The sequence below is a fragment of the Leiobunum rupestre genome, chromosome 5 (assembly GCF_980474605.1).
Source record: "Leiobunum rupestre chromosome 5, qqLeiRupe1.1.hap1, whole genome shotgun sequence".
In the NCBI taxonomy this organism is placed as follows: domain Eukaryota; kingdom Metazoa; phylum Arthropoda; class Arachnida; order Opiliones; family Sclerosomatidae; genus Leiobunum; species Leiobunum rupestre.
The window spans coordinates 9293158-9309025 of NC_143388.1; the positions used below are offsets into that span (position 1 = coordinate 9293158).

Sequence of the window (15868 nt, forward strand, 5' to 3'; positions counted from 1 at the left end):
CCAGGGAAGGGTAGCAATGCTAAAATTTGCCACGAATTATATGGTTTGAAACTACAAATGTAGTTACGAAAAAAGAGGAAAGTAGTTCGGTTGCACCATTTGCAGATTTGCGCCATGCTCCGTGTAAATCCAGACAATGGAAAATTTTCATTATATATAAGGCCACAAAGGTTATTAAGTACTTACAAAGAGAGTACCCGAGGTGTTTATGGTTGATTTTGTTCAAAGTCGGGCGTAATGTAGACCTTTATGAGATATGAAATTTTCCAAAGGGAGAAGTGGCGCTACAAATTCAATTTGCTATGGCAACCGAAAATGTTTTTGATCACTTGAAAACCAAAAAATCTCAATTTAAAAAAGCATGGGATTTTTTCTGTTTCACAGGGTCCTAGCTACGATAAATTTTGAAAATCACGAAATGTGTAACTTGGACCACATTTAGGTAAATTGGAACATTTATAGGGTAAATTTGTAACTTGTAACAAATTTTGGGTAAAATAAGGAAAAAATCTTATTTTTGTTGTAAGTGGTCAAAAACATTTTCGGTTGCCATGGCAAATCAAATGGGTAGTGCAACGTCACCTTTTGGGAAATTTCATATCTCATATAGGTCTACATAGACGCAATCACATATTGCCTACAGGGAAATATGCAAAAAGGGGCGAAATCCACCCGAGGTACCTTCCTATTTAATAATGTTTGAGGTAGATGGCGACACTATAAATTTTATGAAAAATAAACTTTTTTTAAAACGTTATTTATTAATTACTAAATTATAATACTTTAAATTCTTATTAAAATTATATAATTTTTGTTATTTAAATTAACAATTAATTTTAACAGTAGTTAACACTCTCCGCCATAGATGGCACTATAATACAATTTTAAACTATCCAATCAGGGAAGATAATTTTGTATTTTAAATCTCGACAAAACCGTTCTCCACTAAAAACTGAAAACTTTCAACCAATCGTTGAAAATCAAAATTATGACGTCATGTTGCTATCAGAGCGCCATCTACTAACAAATAACGCCATCACCACGTTACCTCGGATGAATTTTACCCCTTTAAAGTTGTCTCTGCCCCTTAAAAATTGTAAATCGATCTATTACGGCCGATTTTGAACAAAATCGGCAATAAACACCTCGGGTACTCTCCTCGTTAGTAAAGGTCGTGGAAGCGTAGACATATCGACCGCAGCCGCGTAGTTGATTTGATTGTAGAGCGCTTAGAACTAGCCTCGACTAACTTCCCGTTTTGTTTCTTCCGAAACTCCCGCCCAAGGAGGTTTGTCTGAAGATGATGGACCCCAAGACGATGAGTCGCGCCTCTACATTGGAAAATGCCGCCGCCAACTGCACGGCGGCCGAGATCGAACCACCACCACCTTTCGCCTCGAAAAACCTGAACAAGATGTGCGGAGTTAGCCCCAGCGATATCGACAAATATTCTCGTGTGGTTTTCCCCGTATGCTTTGTCTGTTTTAATCTGATGTACTGGATAATCTACCTTCACGTCAGCGACGTCGTCCACGAAAACTTGGTACCCAAAGGCCATTAAAGACAAAGAACGCAGGAGCGGAGGAAGAAAGACATTCCAACGACTTGAGGGAAGGGCAAGAAGGGACACACCTAATGGAGAACGCGCGAAACAAGCACGCGAAACTTACAACGTCGAGGGAGATTCTACCCGATCTTTTCACTCTCAAATAACGGACAATGGATGTTTTCTTAAACTCGGAACCGCTATACACTAACCAAAAATACAAACAATATGGGATGCCAAACTATGTCTACGAGTAGTTTCGAAAATCTAATTACGCGGACTCCGGAAAAATTTACCAAAAACAAAAGAACCTTTTTTGTTTTTCGTTTGTACTCGAGTAGCGATTTAGCGTACGACAAACACCTATACATATTACCGTACAATTTCGGTATATATTATTCGCAGGATTTTTCAGATTTAGATCTCGTACTTAAACAAAAACCGGGCTAATGCCACGATTTTTTGCCAAAAAATTTAGTCTCGGAAGAAGTTTTTAGGCCAAAAAATGGAACGTTATAGGATATTTCTTCGCTAAATAAATTATATATCTAGAATACGAGAAAGTGAAAATAAGTGAACTTAATTTTTTGATTCAAGTGCCACTGTCCACTGATGGTTTCATTTCTGTCCAACGTTTTAAGCGTGTCTACCTATCGTTCGCGCCATCTATGATTCACATTTTTTACATTTTTCCGAAAGGAATTTAGATATATTTCACCTCAAGAACTCTTAAGTAACTCTAAAGACCGTCTTAACAATAATTTCGTGGACATTGTTAGAAATATCCAAATATGGATATTTTTCGCTCTTAATTTTCTCCGTTTTATATCCTTCCAATGTTTTCCCACACAAAACGAAATTTCAACCCCAAAAATTTAAAATTTTCTCCGTACAACACTCAATTTGCCTCAATTTTTTTTTTAGAATTTTACTCGAAGACGAGTTTTAAAAATTAGCACGCGAGTTAAATCTTGAAATTATCAAATAATTAAAACTACTCACCCATAAAACAAAACAAAGGCTGATAACTCAAAATTTGGGATTGAATCGGAAATTAAATGTGCAAAATAATTTTGAAAATATTCAGATTTATTTATTTCTTTTTAAATAAAAAAGGGCTAATAATATTACCAGAAAAAGTCGCGATACTGAGCCAAAATCGTTCTAAAGTAAAAGAAAATAATTAAAAATTTATCGTTTTCATTGTTAAGAAGGATATATATTGCGCTACAACTGAAACATTACCTGATGCCCTTCCGATGGTATGTGTGTTCGTTCGAAAACATTATATTACATAACATGTACATAAACATTAAAAAACCATTAACGCTATATACGAGAATAAAAAAAAAATGAATGTGAAACCTATACCGTTTATAAACGACGAGCCGTTGTCCCATGTGTTTTAGGCGTAAACAATGTCTATAGTGAATGGTTTATATAATTTTATTACCTATTAAGAGCATTGGACCACGAATGAGTAACTTAATTTTAGTTTGTTTAAAAACAGCTTAATAGTTAAGGTAAAAAATCCTTACGATACGAAAGACTTCGAATGGTTGAATAATTCTTTATTAATTCCTAATTTCCAATAAACACGTGTGTTATGTGTCATTTAAATTTATATAGAATGAAGTTTAAAAGTACCTATTTAATAGGCTGTGTACAGATTATAAAATATATTTATAAAGATTCTATGGGAAATATAATAGTCGACCGGGCTTTCCTTTGCAAAAGTAGCGTGAACCACGTTGCTGGATTCACGATGTTTTGAGGATCACGAACGTCGCTTAACTATAAACTACCAAAATAACTGAATGTCTTTCATAACAATTCCCCTTGCCGACATCGAGCTTCGCTCCACAAAAGCGAGCTGATGAATCGTGCAGGTTTATCCTCGTTACATTAATCACCCTCCTTTTTGCTAAATTTATTGAAAATAACTCCGCTTAAAGATTATCAAAGCATTACGTAAAAGTCACTCTCTTCGCCGTTTTTGTCCCTATTTCACTCGAAAGCTTCGTTTCAAAAGAGATATTTTCCGTTTTTCTCCCAAATCGAAAAGATATAGTTTTATACCCATTGGTTGGCCGGATGGGCTGTTTAACTTTATTTCATTATACCTAATCCATTATAACGAAATGTCTAATTTTTACCGAATTAGGCCCGCTTTAAAAAATAAATTAGCAAAATATAACGAATTGAAGCTAAACGCGGAGCGTTTTTTAATATACGTGGAAACTAAGAATCGTTAAGCTTAATTAACACTAATGAAGTCATTTGCGTACTGTAGAAAATATAATTAAACCAACGAAATTGTATGCGTTTTCGGAATTATACGTGTATATTGTAGATTTAGCTTTCGGTTGAGGAGTATATAAAATTAATTTTTAATCATTTTTAATTTTTAAAGATAGATTTTTGAAATGATTAGAATCCCCATACGAAATTCTCCCATTGCCACGTTTTGTACGTAAAAATTGTGACCCCTATATCCTGATTACAAGGATTGAGGACGATTCTATAAGGTGCTTGGCTGAATATTGCATATCAATAGATACAAATTTTACTATCCTTTTTGGCCCTTCTCCCAGTACCGTATTTATCTGAAAAAGAAACTTGAGCTACTACTTTTAACTAATAAATATAAACGTCCATAAAAATTCGAAAACTAATGTAATTCTCCAACGCGCGAATGTCGCGTTAATTTCCGGAGTGAATGTTTCCCCTTAAACCTCAAAAAGTAAGCTTCCCCGCCCGTCATTTCCAACGTACATTATTCGCAATTTCAGCATTCATGGTGTGTGAAACTTCTTCATTATCTATTATATCGTGAATATCAAAAGTAAATCTTAGACGCGTAATTTCATACTTTTAATGAGATTGAGAAATAGCGGTTTTTCACATACGGTACGTTTTCAAACATAGTTTTCGCTGTATAAATATAATGTTGAAACGAGGAGTGAATGCGTTCTTACTATAATTTCTCTTCGTCGTGTGAAAAATATCTAGACTAGTTAACTATTGCAATGTATTGTTGGTTAACGCTTTGTATTGGTATATTCTTCGAGTAAACAAAAAAAAACAAATATAAAATGGGCACGCTGTAGCCGACGAAATCTACACCAAAGGCAGTATTACGTAAATTATTATAAGTGTTCGTAGTCGATCTTTTCTACTTCCCTTCATTTCACGTTGAATTTGTAACCATTGAAAAGAAAACGTTGAATTTACGTTAATGATACGTCGCGCTCGACTACGGTTAAAAAATGAACCAAAATGGAAAGTAACGATTGTAGATTCGAAACGTCGTTATCATTGGAAGAACCTGAGCTCTCCACAAAAAAAAACAAAAACTATACACAACACAAGCTTTATAATCCGCACAGAAATGTCAAAAAACACACTTATTAAAAAGTATACGAACCGCGAACTTCAAGTAAAAACCGTTTAATCATGACGGGATCACGTGCTTTTAATCCCGCGTACACCTACTGGTACCGGGTAAGCATCGCACCCACGTGACCAATTTTTTCGAAACGACGACCGGCTTTTCGACAAAGGTATCGTGTCCATCGACGTTATCAGTCGTTGGTTTTTGTCCATGTGCCTCGAAATGTTTCGTCGTTTCGATTTTGGTTTTACGCAAAATAAATCGTGTTAATATAAAAATATACAAAAAAAAACAGTTTATAATTAAGGGTTGGTCGTTTCGCCTTTCGCAAGAGCAACACACAAACACACAAAACACGGAACAAAAAACACAAACACGCCACATTATTAAAAACAAAATTAATACGAAACACGGATTATTCAAAAATGAAAAGGATTCAATCGATTCGCCTTCTCCGAGCGACGACGTCGAGAAATCGTGAATCATAAGTATATAATCTTCGCCAATGTAAATAGACCTTCACCCCCTAAAACGGGACATCGTCGTAAGAATCGTTTCGTTTCGCGTCGAGAAAAAAGTCTGGCTGCTCATACTTTCGGTTAGTTCGTGGAACTTTCGTACAGCCACTGATCCAGGGTAAACTCAGGGAAAATTGAACTGTTCCCTAAAAGGAATCAAAAAGGACAATGGTGACCGTAGTGCCGTGACCGGATTAAAAAACGGGACGCGTCGCGGTTTTAAGACACTCGCGACCACGAGCGCTTAATTAAATATCGGCACATCAGTTTGGAAATTTCGCAAAATCGATTGTAGTGTAATGGAAGCACTCGATCGTATCGGTGTGTTTTGGGCAATTCATTATTTCGGATTGATCACGTGTCGGGAGAGCCATCGGTGATTGGACAAAAAAGGCGGCGGGTGGAAATTTAAATCCCTCTTTCGTGGAAAAGGTCTATTTCGGGATATTTTGACGGATAGTAATAAAATTAAAAAAAGAGAAATATAAATGTAAATCTAGTATTAGTAAGTATAGTATTAGTTTGAAGAGGGTGCAGCTCTGACTAGGCGAAACGATCTACCTTTAAAAATCATTAATCTACGTTTAATGGAAAACGCGTCCGTTTCTAAACTCGGGATATCGTAATCGGACAGCCAGTTTCGCGAGAACGTATAATCTGACATCTTCCGGCGAAGAGACGTAGCTCGGATTAGGCGAAACGATGAAGCTCGCAATGTCCACACACTGACGCAGCTGTCCGCGAGGAATGGATAAGACGACCCAACGTGGACGCTTTTCTCGCTAAAGACTCGCGCGACACTCGCCGGAATCCGTTATCCTGCTGAGGAAAATTGGTTGTTAAAATTTCTCACACGCTAGCGTTGCCACGCCAGCATCTCGCCGTGCTTCGAAGACCGGATTCAAATGTCGCCCAAATCGATTCGAACGACAACGACGTTTCGAACGACGCGATCGTTATTATTAATTCCCCTATCGATTCTTTTCGACATTCCCCATAACCCCACCGTTCGAGGATTCAAACGTATCTTTTTCGTTCCCCGATATGATTTCTTACCAGAACCTTACCGCGTATAAACTATTTAGAACCGTTAGTCTTCTCAGAATTTAAAGAAATATCGAATTCTACCGAAACTAGTCGCTTAACGCGGCTTCTTAACTTCTACGTCGCTCCTTTTCATTAGACATTATCGTCGTTGGAAGGAGACGTTAGGTAGTCGCGAAAACCGTTCAGTTTCCTATCCCCAAAGTATCGCTGTTAAGTAAAACAAAGAAATAATAAAAAACCAAATCTAGAATAATGCCACTGTAAGTACCTGATTTTAGGCAAAAAATTTAAAGTTTGTTGGTTGAAATCTCGACAATGCCTAAAAAATCACAATTAACTAGCTGAACGTTTGGCTTAATCAACTTGTGTTCGCATCGACAATTCTCACTAACCAACGCAAAAATTTAAATATCGCTTTTTTCACTAAAATAACGAAGTTAATTTATCGAATGTTATTTTTAAGAATAAAAATTGAAGTGGAACTCGCTCCCGCAAATAATTAAAAAATTCATTTAAAAATTAACGACATTAATGACGATTTCAAACCCAAATTTTGAGACAAGTTCAGCCTTATATAACGTAAACGGATTAACAAAGTTAAAAAATATTAAGAAAATAACAATAACGATATAATATTCAAATAAAACACTCTAAAAAATCTCTTATTTATATAGAAACGAACGAGAAATAATTCTCGTTTCTTAGCTCAATCACATTTCAGATAAAGTTTCTATTAGAAAAATAAAAATGAAACGAAAAAAAAATACGATGAATCGCTCTTTGTATGTAAATATTCAGATAATTCTGACTTAGAAATATTATAAAATGTAGGTTAAGATGGAAAAAAAATATTAATGAACAGTTGTGCAAGTGATGGTTTGCTATGTTGAAGTTGCTAAACATTCTGAAAGTGTGGTATTATGTCATTCTTATTAAGAGAATTGTGATTGTTGGAAGGAAAAAACCCTTCAAGTTTTTTTATTTCTTTTAATTCGTAATAAGGTAAAAAAAAATAATTAGATAAATGTGTGTTGATGCTATACGATTTGTCAGTTTTAAATGAAAGAAAATTCTTGTTTTTGAGAGTCTAATTTTAACGTGATTTCTCGTGCCATATAATATAAAAAGAGGATTTAGTACAAACGTTACCATCTCGAATTACAAACATTGCGGTATTAGCACTTTTTACTTTCATCGATTTCATTTTTACTTTCACCCGACAATGTGGGTGTAAACGTTATACGCTGATAGTTGTCGGCTGGTCGGTCGGCCGGCTGCCAGCGTGGGTTGTTAAATTCGATTCTATATATTTTCTTCTAATATTACGAATATGTTTGCAAAGCTTTATTAGAGAGGACTGGGAACTCCAAGCACTTTTTGAAAACTTCTGAGGTGACTGGAGTTGCATTATCTCTGCATCCACATTATCCACACGGCACCAGTACAAAAATTTGAGTATCATGTTCTCTCTAATAAGGTTCGTTGTATTGTACAAATAGAATTATAGTTATAAAAAAGTATCTATTCGAAAAATATTTGTTAAAGATTTATGATATATTTCTTGCGTTTGTAAAAAAAGGAGCAGGTGCCCCACCCTGTTCCCCAAATTTAACTCGCGTTAATTCGCGAAATGTTTTTAGGTACGAATAATTTCGTTAACGGTTAAAAAAAATTAATGTTCTCTAAATCCGCCGCATACATTTAAATACGCTCACTGTTTGAACAATGATTTTCCCCATCGGGAGTTGGGTAATATTATAATAAGCATTTACCGAATACAATTTTTCGCATGTCATACAATTGTCTCTACAATTTTTTTCTGGAATTTCGAATACCTCGATTTTAAATTGAATAAAATCGACCTAAATAGCTGAATAGCCAAAAAAAAGTGGAAAAAAATATTAAGTAATAAAAATATTTCCAAAAATTACTATAATAGTAACACACTACATGTAATATCTCGCTCCTCTTTCAGGTAATGTATATAATCGAAACAATTGTTCCAGAAAAGGTTTATTCCACCCTAGAAAAGTTTCCTTAAAAACAAACAAAAAAATCAAAAAATGTAGTTCGCCATACTTCCTCTATCTCTCTCGCTTCATTCAAAGCGCAGCTATGAAACTATATATTCCAATAGGCCTAATATACGTTTAAAAAAATTGAAATGTGTTTAAATATAGGAAAGAGAAATGAAAAAAATTATCGAAAAAATATTCCCCCAAAAATCACATTGGACTAAAACAGTAGTTTTGGTAGCGCAGTGCTTGAATTTTAGCACGGTTTCTTCCTAACGCTATTTAACTCTATGAAATTCAAGGAAACTATACTGAATTCCACTATCTGATATAATGGTGCTCGTGGCGTAGTCGTGACGTTCTTCATGGCGTCCAAGTGAATCAGCCAATAAGGGTGTAAGATAGCGTGACGTCAGCCATTGCGTTGGCGGTAAAGACTGTATCAAGTAGGAAATATAAGTATCGTAGTATTTAACAAAAAAGTAAAAAAAGAGAAAATTTCCCTGTGCCGTGGTTATCCCTTAGAGTTCTAGTTTTCATAATAAAACAAACATTCGACGTATTAGTTCGTAGTAATTGTTAATTAACCACTGGTTACGTATTAACAATGTATTTAATAAAAGTACGTTATATATACTTTCCTCTGTTTCGTAGGCTATACATGTAGTCGATCACCAAAACAACTATATAATTACCAAAAGTCCTAGGTGCCTGACAAGACTCACAATATGTACAATAAAATTGTAAATAAAATTTTACATTTAGCTGCCATTTTGCCTTTTGATTCATCTTTCCTGTAGAAACCTTCCTGGCACGATGCCGAAAATGAGATTGGGATTAAAGGACGTGTCTAACCATTTTCCAAGTAAGAAATGTATTTTCCTTCTTTGCTTGGTATTTTTTATTGAAATAAATATAGTGTTGTGTGTTAGAGTAGGGTGCCTCTTTATCTAATCACACCTTCTAGATACGGTAGAAGATACGCCCTGTTTTATTGAAATTTCAGAAGATAGACCCTGTCTTCTTAGAATTTCAGAATATAGACCGTGTCTTTTTAAAATTTCAGAAGATATACCCGGTCTTCTTAGAATTTCAGAAGATAGACCCTGTCTTTTTAGAATTTCAGAACAACGACATTGTCTTCTGGAAATTGCAGAAGAAAGATAGAACCTGTCTTCTTAGAATTTCAGAAGATAGACCCTGTCTTCTTAGAATTTCAGAATATAGACCCTGTCTTCTTAGAATTTCAGAATATAGACCGTGTCTTTTTAAAATTTCAGAAGATAGACCCTGTCTTTTTAGAATTTCAGAACAACGACATTGTCTTCTGGAAATTGCAGAAGATAGATAGACCCTCTCTTCTGGAAATTGCAGAAGAAAGATAGAACCTGTCTTCTTAGAATTTCAGAAGATAGACCCTGTCTTCTTAGAATTTCAGAATATAGACCCTGTCTTCTTAGAATTTCAGAATATAGACCATGTCTTTTTAAAATTTCAGAAGATATACCCTGTCTTCTTAGAATTTCAGAATATATACCATGTCTTTTTAAAATTTCAGAAGATATACCCGGTCTTCTTAGAATTTCAGAATATAGACCCTGTCTTCTTAGAATTTCAGAATATAGACCATGTCTTTTTAAAATTTCAGAAGATAGACCCGGTCTTCTTAGAATTTCAGAATATAGACCCTGTCTTCTTAGAATTTCAGAATATAGACCGTGTCTTTTTAAAATTTCAGAAGATATACCCGGTCTTCTTAGAATTTCAGAAGATAGATCCTGTCTTTTTAGAATTTCAGAACAACGACATTGTCTTCTGGAAATTGCAGAAGATAGATAGACCCTCTCTTCTGGAAATTGCAGAAGAAAGATAGAACCTGTCTTCTTAGAATTTCAGAAGATAGACCCTGTCTTCTTAGAGTTTCAGAATATAGACCCTATCTTCTTAGAATTTCAGAATATAGACCGTGTCTTTTTAAAATTTCAGAAGATATACCCTGTCTTCTTAGAATTTCAGAAGATAGACCCTGTCTTTTTAGAATTTCAGAACAACGACATTGTCTTCTGGAAATTGCAGAAGATAGATTGACCCTCTCTTCTGGAAATTGCAGAAGAAAGATAGACCCTGTCTTCTTAGAATTTCAGAAGATAGACCGTGTCTTTTTAAAATTTCAGAAGATATACCCGGTCTTCTTAGAATTTCAGAATATAGACCATGTATTTTTAAAATTTCAGAAGATATACCCGGTCTTCTTAGAATTTCACAAGATAGACCCTGTCTTTTTAGAATTTCAGAAGAGAGACCCTGTCTTCTGGAAATTGCAGAAGAAAGATAGACCCTGTCTTCTTAGAATTTCAGAATATAGACCCTGTCTTCTTAGAATTTCAGAATATAGACCCTGTCTTCTTAGAATTTCAGAATATATACCGTGTCTTTTTAAAATTTCAGAAGATAGACCCTGTCTTTTTAGAATTTCAGATGATAGACCCTGTCTTCTTAGAATTTCACAAGATAGACCCTGTATTTTTAGAATTTCAGAAGAGAGACCCTGTCTTCTGGAAATTGCAGAAGATAGGTAGACCCTCTCTTCTGGAAATTGCAGAAGATAGGTAGACCCTCTCTTCTGGAAATTGCAGAAGAAAGATAGAACCTGTCTTCTTAGAATTTCAGAAGATAGACCCTGTCTTCTTAGAATCTCAGAATATAGACCCTGTCTTCTTAGAATTTCAGAATATAGACCGTGTCTTTTTAAAATTTCAGAAGATATACCCGGTCTTCTTAGAATTTCAGAATATAGACCATGTATTTTTAAAATTTCAGAAGATATACCCGGTCTTCTTAGAATTTCAGAAGATAGACCCTGTCTTTTTAGAATTTCAGATGATAGACCCTGTCTTCTTAGAATTTCACAAGATAGACCCTGTCTTTTTAGAATTTCAGAAGAGAGACCCTGTCTTCTGGAAATTGCAGAAGATAGATAGACCCTCTCTTCTGGAAATTGCAGAAGAAAGATAGACCCTGTCTTCTTAGAATTTCAGAAGATAGACCCTCTCTTCTTAGAATCTCAGAAGTCAGACCCTGTCCTCTTAGAATTTCAGAAGATAGACCCTCTCTTCTTAGAATCTCAGAAGTCAGACCCTGTCCTCTTAGAATTTCAGATGATAGACCCTCTCTTCTTAGAATCTCAGAAGTCAGACCCTGTCCTCTTAGAATTTCAGAAGATAGACCCTCTCTTCTTAGAATCTCAGAAGTCAGACCCTGTCCTCTTAGAATTTCAGATGATAGACCCTCTCTTCTTAGAATCTCAGAAGTCAGACCCTGTCCTCTTAGAATTTCAGATGATAGACCCTCTCTTCTTAGAATCTCAGAAGTCAGACCCTGTCCTCTTAGAATTTCAGAAGATAGACCCTCTCTTCTTAGAATCTCAGAAGTCAGACCCTGTCCTCTTAGAATTTCAGAAGATAGACCCTCTCTTCTTAGAATCTCAGAAGTCAGACCCTGTCCTCTTAGAATTTCAGATGATAGACCCTCTCTTCTTAGAATCTCAGAAGTCAGACCCTGTCCTCTTAGAATTTCAGAAGATAGACCCTCTCTTCTTAGAATCTCAGAAGTCAGACCCTGTCCTCTTAGAATTTCAGAAGATAGACCCTCTCTTCTTAGAATCTCAGAAGTCAGACCCTGTCCTCTTAGAATTTCAGAAGATAGACCCTCTCTTCTTAGAATCTCAGAAGTCAGACCCTGTCCTCTTAGAATTTCAGAAGATAGACCCTCTCTTCTTAGAATCTCAGAAGTCAGACCCTGTCCTCTTAGAATTTCAGAAGATAGACCCTCTCTTCTTAGAATCTCAGAAGTCAGACCCTGTCCTCTTAGAATTTCAGAAGATAGACCCTCTCTTCTTAGAATCTCAGAAGTCAGACCCTGTCCTCTTAGAATTTCAGAAGATAGACCCTCTCTTCTTAGAATCTCAGAAGTCAGACCCTGTCCTCTTAGAATTTCAGAAGATAGACCCTCTCTTCTTAGAATCTCAGAAGTCAGACCCTGTCCTCTTAGAATTTCAGATGATAGACCCTCTCTTCTTAGAATCTCAGAAGTCAGACCCTGTCCTCTTAGAATTTCAGAAGATAGACCCTCTCTTCTTAGAATCTCAGAAGTCAGACCCTGTCCTCTTAGAATTTCAGAAGATAGACCCTCTCTTCTTAGAATCTCAGAAGTCAGACCCTGTCCTCTTAGAATTTCAGAAGATAGACCCTCTCTTCTTAGAATCTCAGAAGTCAGACCCTGTCCTCTTAGAATTTCAGATGATAGACCCTCTCTTCTTAGAATCTCAGAAGTCAGACCCTGTCCTCTTAGAATTTCAGAAGATAGACCCTCTCTTCTTAGAATCTCAGAAGTCAGACCCTGTCCTCTTAGAATTTCAGAAGATAGACCCTCTCTTCTTAGAATCTCAGAAGTCAGACCCTGTCCTCTTAGAATTTCAGAAGATAGACCCTCTCTTCTTAGAATCTCAGAAGTCAGACCCTGTCCTCTTAGAATTTCAGATGATAGACCCTCTCTTCTTAGAATCTCAGAAGTCAGACCCTGTCCTCTTAGAATTTCAGAAGATAGACCCTCTCTTCTTAGAATCTCAGAAGTCAGACCCTGTCCTCTTAGAATTTCAGAAGATAGACCCTCTCTTCTTAGAATCTCAGAAGTCAGACCCTGTCCTCTTAGAATTTCAGAAGATAGACCCTCTCTTCTTAGAATCTCAGAAGTCAGACCCTGTCCTCTTAGAATTTCAGATGATAGACCCTCTCTTCTTAGAATCTCAGAAGTCAGACCCTGTCCTCTTAGAATTTCAGAAGATAGACCCTCTCTTCTTAGAATCTCAGAAGTCAGACCCTGTCCTCTTAGAATTTCAGAAGATAGACCCTCTCTTCTTAGAATCTCAGAAGTCAGACCCTGTCCTCTTAGAATTTCAGATGATAGACCCTCTCTTCTTAGAATCTCAGAAGTCAGACCCTGTCCTCTTAGAATTTCAGAAGATAGACCCTCTCTTCTTAGAATCTCAGAAGTCAGACCCTGTCCTCTTAGAATTTCAGAAGATAGACCCTCTCTTCTTAGAATCTCAGAAGTCAGACCCTGTCCTCTTAGAATTTCAGAAGATAGACCCTCTCTTCTTAGAATCTCAGAAGTCAGACCCTGTCCTCTTAGAATTTCAGATGATAGACCCTCTCTTCTTAGAATCTCAGAAGTCAGACCCTGTCCTCTTAGAATTTCAGAAGATAGACCCTCTCTTCTTAGAATCTCAGAAGTCAGACCCTGTCCTCTTAGAATTTCAGAAGATAGACCCTCTCTTCTTAGAATCTCAGAAGTCAGACCCTGTCCTCTTAGAATTTCAGAAGATAGACCCTCTCTTCTTAGAATCTCAGAAGTCAGACCCTGTCCTCTTAGAATTTCAGATGATAGACCCTCTCTTCTTAGAATCTCAGAAGTCAGACCCTGTCCTCTTAGAATTTCAGAAGATAGACCCTCTCTTCTTAGAATCTCAGAAGTCAGACCCTGTCCTCTTAGAATTTCAGAAGATAGACCCTCTCTTCTTAGAATCTCAGAAGTCAGACCCTGTCCTCTTAGAATTTCAGATGATAGACCCTCTCTTCTTAGAATCTCAGAAGTCAGACCCTGTCCTCTTAGAATTTCAGAAGATAGACCCTCTCTTCTTAGAATCTCAGAAGTCAGACCCTGTCCTCTTAGAATTTCAGAAGATAGACCCTCTCTTCTTAGAATCTCAGAAGTCAGACCCTGTCCTCTTAGAATTTCAGAAGATAGACCCTCTCTTCTTAGAATCTCAGAAGTCAGACCCTGTCCTCTTAGAATTTCAGATGATAGACCCTCTCTTCTTAGAATCTCAGAAGTCAGACCCTGTCCTCTTAGAATTTCAGAAGATAGACCCTCTCTTCTTAGAATCTCAGAAGTCAGACCCTGTCCTCTTAGAATTTCAGATGATAGACCCTCTCTTCTTAGAATCTCAGAAGTCAGACCCTGTCCTCTTAGAATTTCAGAAGATAGACCCTCTCTTCTTAGAATCTCAGAAGTCAGACCCTGTCCTCTTAGAATTTCAGAAGATAGACCCTCTCTTCTTAGAATCTCAGAAGTCAGACCCTGTCCTCTTAGAATTTCAGAAGATAGACCCTCTCTTCTTAGAATCTCAGAAGTCAGACCCTGTCCTCTTAGAATTTCAGAAGATAGACCCTCTCTTCTTAGAATCTCAGAAGTCAGACCCTGTCCTCTTAGAATTTCAGATGATAGACCCTCTCTTCTTAGAATCTCAGAAGTCAGACCCTGTCCTCTTAGAATTTCAGAAGATAGACCCTCTCTTCTTAGAATCTCAGAAGTCAGACCCTGTCCTCTTAGAATTTCAGATGATAGACCCTCTCTTCTTAGAATCTCAGAAGTCAGACCCTGTCCTCTTAGAATTTCAGAAGATAGACCCTCTCTTCTTAGAATCTCAGAAGTCAGACCCTGTCCTCTTAGAATTTCAGATGATAGACCCTCTCTTCTTAGAATCTCAGAAGTCAGACCCTGTCCTCTTAGAATTTCAGAAGATAGACCCTCTCTTCTTAGAATCTCAGAAGTCAGACCCTGTCCTCTTAGAATTTCAGAAGATAGACCCTCTCTTCTTAGAATCTCAGAAGTCAGACCCTGTCCTCTTAGAATTTCAGAAGATAGACCCTCTCTTCTTAGAATCTCAGAAGTCAGACCCTGTCCTCTTAGAATTTCAGAAGATAGACCCTCTCTTCTTAGAATCTCAGAAGTCAGACCCTGTCCTCTTAGAATTTCAGATGATAGACCCTCTCTTCTTAGAATCTCAGAAGTCAGACCCTGTCCTCTTAGAATTTCAGAAGATAGACCCTCTCTTCTTAGAATCTCAGAAGTCAGACCCTGTCCTCTTAGAATTTCAGATGATAGACCCTCTCTTCTTAGAATCTCAGAAGTCAGACCCTGTCCTCTTAGAATTTCAGAAGATAGACCCTCTCTTCTTAGAATCTCAGAAGTCAGACCCTGTCCTCTTAGAATTTCAGATGATAGACCCTCTCTTCTTAGAATCTCAGAAGTCAGACCCTGTCCTCTTAGAATTTCAGAAGATAGACCCTCTCTTCTTAGAATCTCAGAAGTCAGACCCTGTCCTCTTAGAATTTCAGAAGATAGACCCTCTCTTCTTAGAATCTCAGAAGTCAGACCCTGTCCTCTTAGAATTTCAGAAGATAGACCCTCTCTTCTTAGAATCTCAGAAGTCAGACCCTGTCCTCTTAGAATTTCAGATGATAGACCCTCTCTTCTTAGAATCTCAGAAGTCAGACCCTGTCCTCTT

The 15868-nt window shown here is 36.8% G+C and overlaps 1 protein-coding gene across 1 annotated transcript in view; it reads left to right on the forward strand.

Moving 5' to 3' along the window:
- Positions 1 to 9256, forward strand: part of LOC149943502 (gamma-aminobutyric acid receptor subunit beta-like) — a 127947-nt gene extending 118691 nt beyond the window's left edge. Inside the window, exon 8 of the mRNA XM_090174896.1 lies at positions 1286 to 9256. Coding sequence (XP_090031022.1) covers positions 1286 to 1561 — 276 coding nt within the window. The 3' untranslated portion in view covers positions 1562 to 9256. The remainder of the gene's footprint in view (positions 1 to 1285) is intronic.
- The last annotated feature ends 6612 nt before the right edge of the window (positions 9257 to 15868 follow it).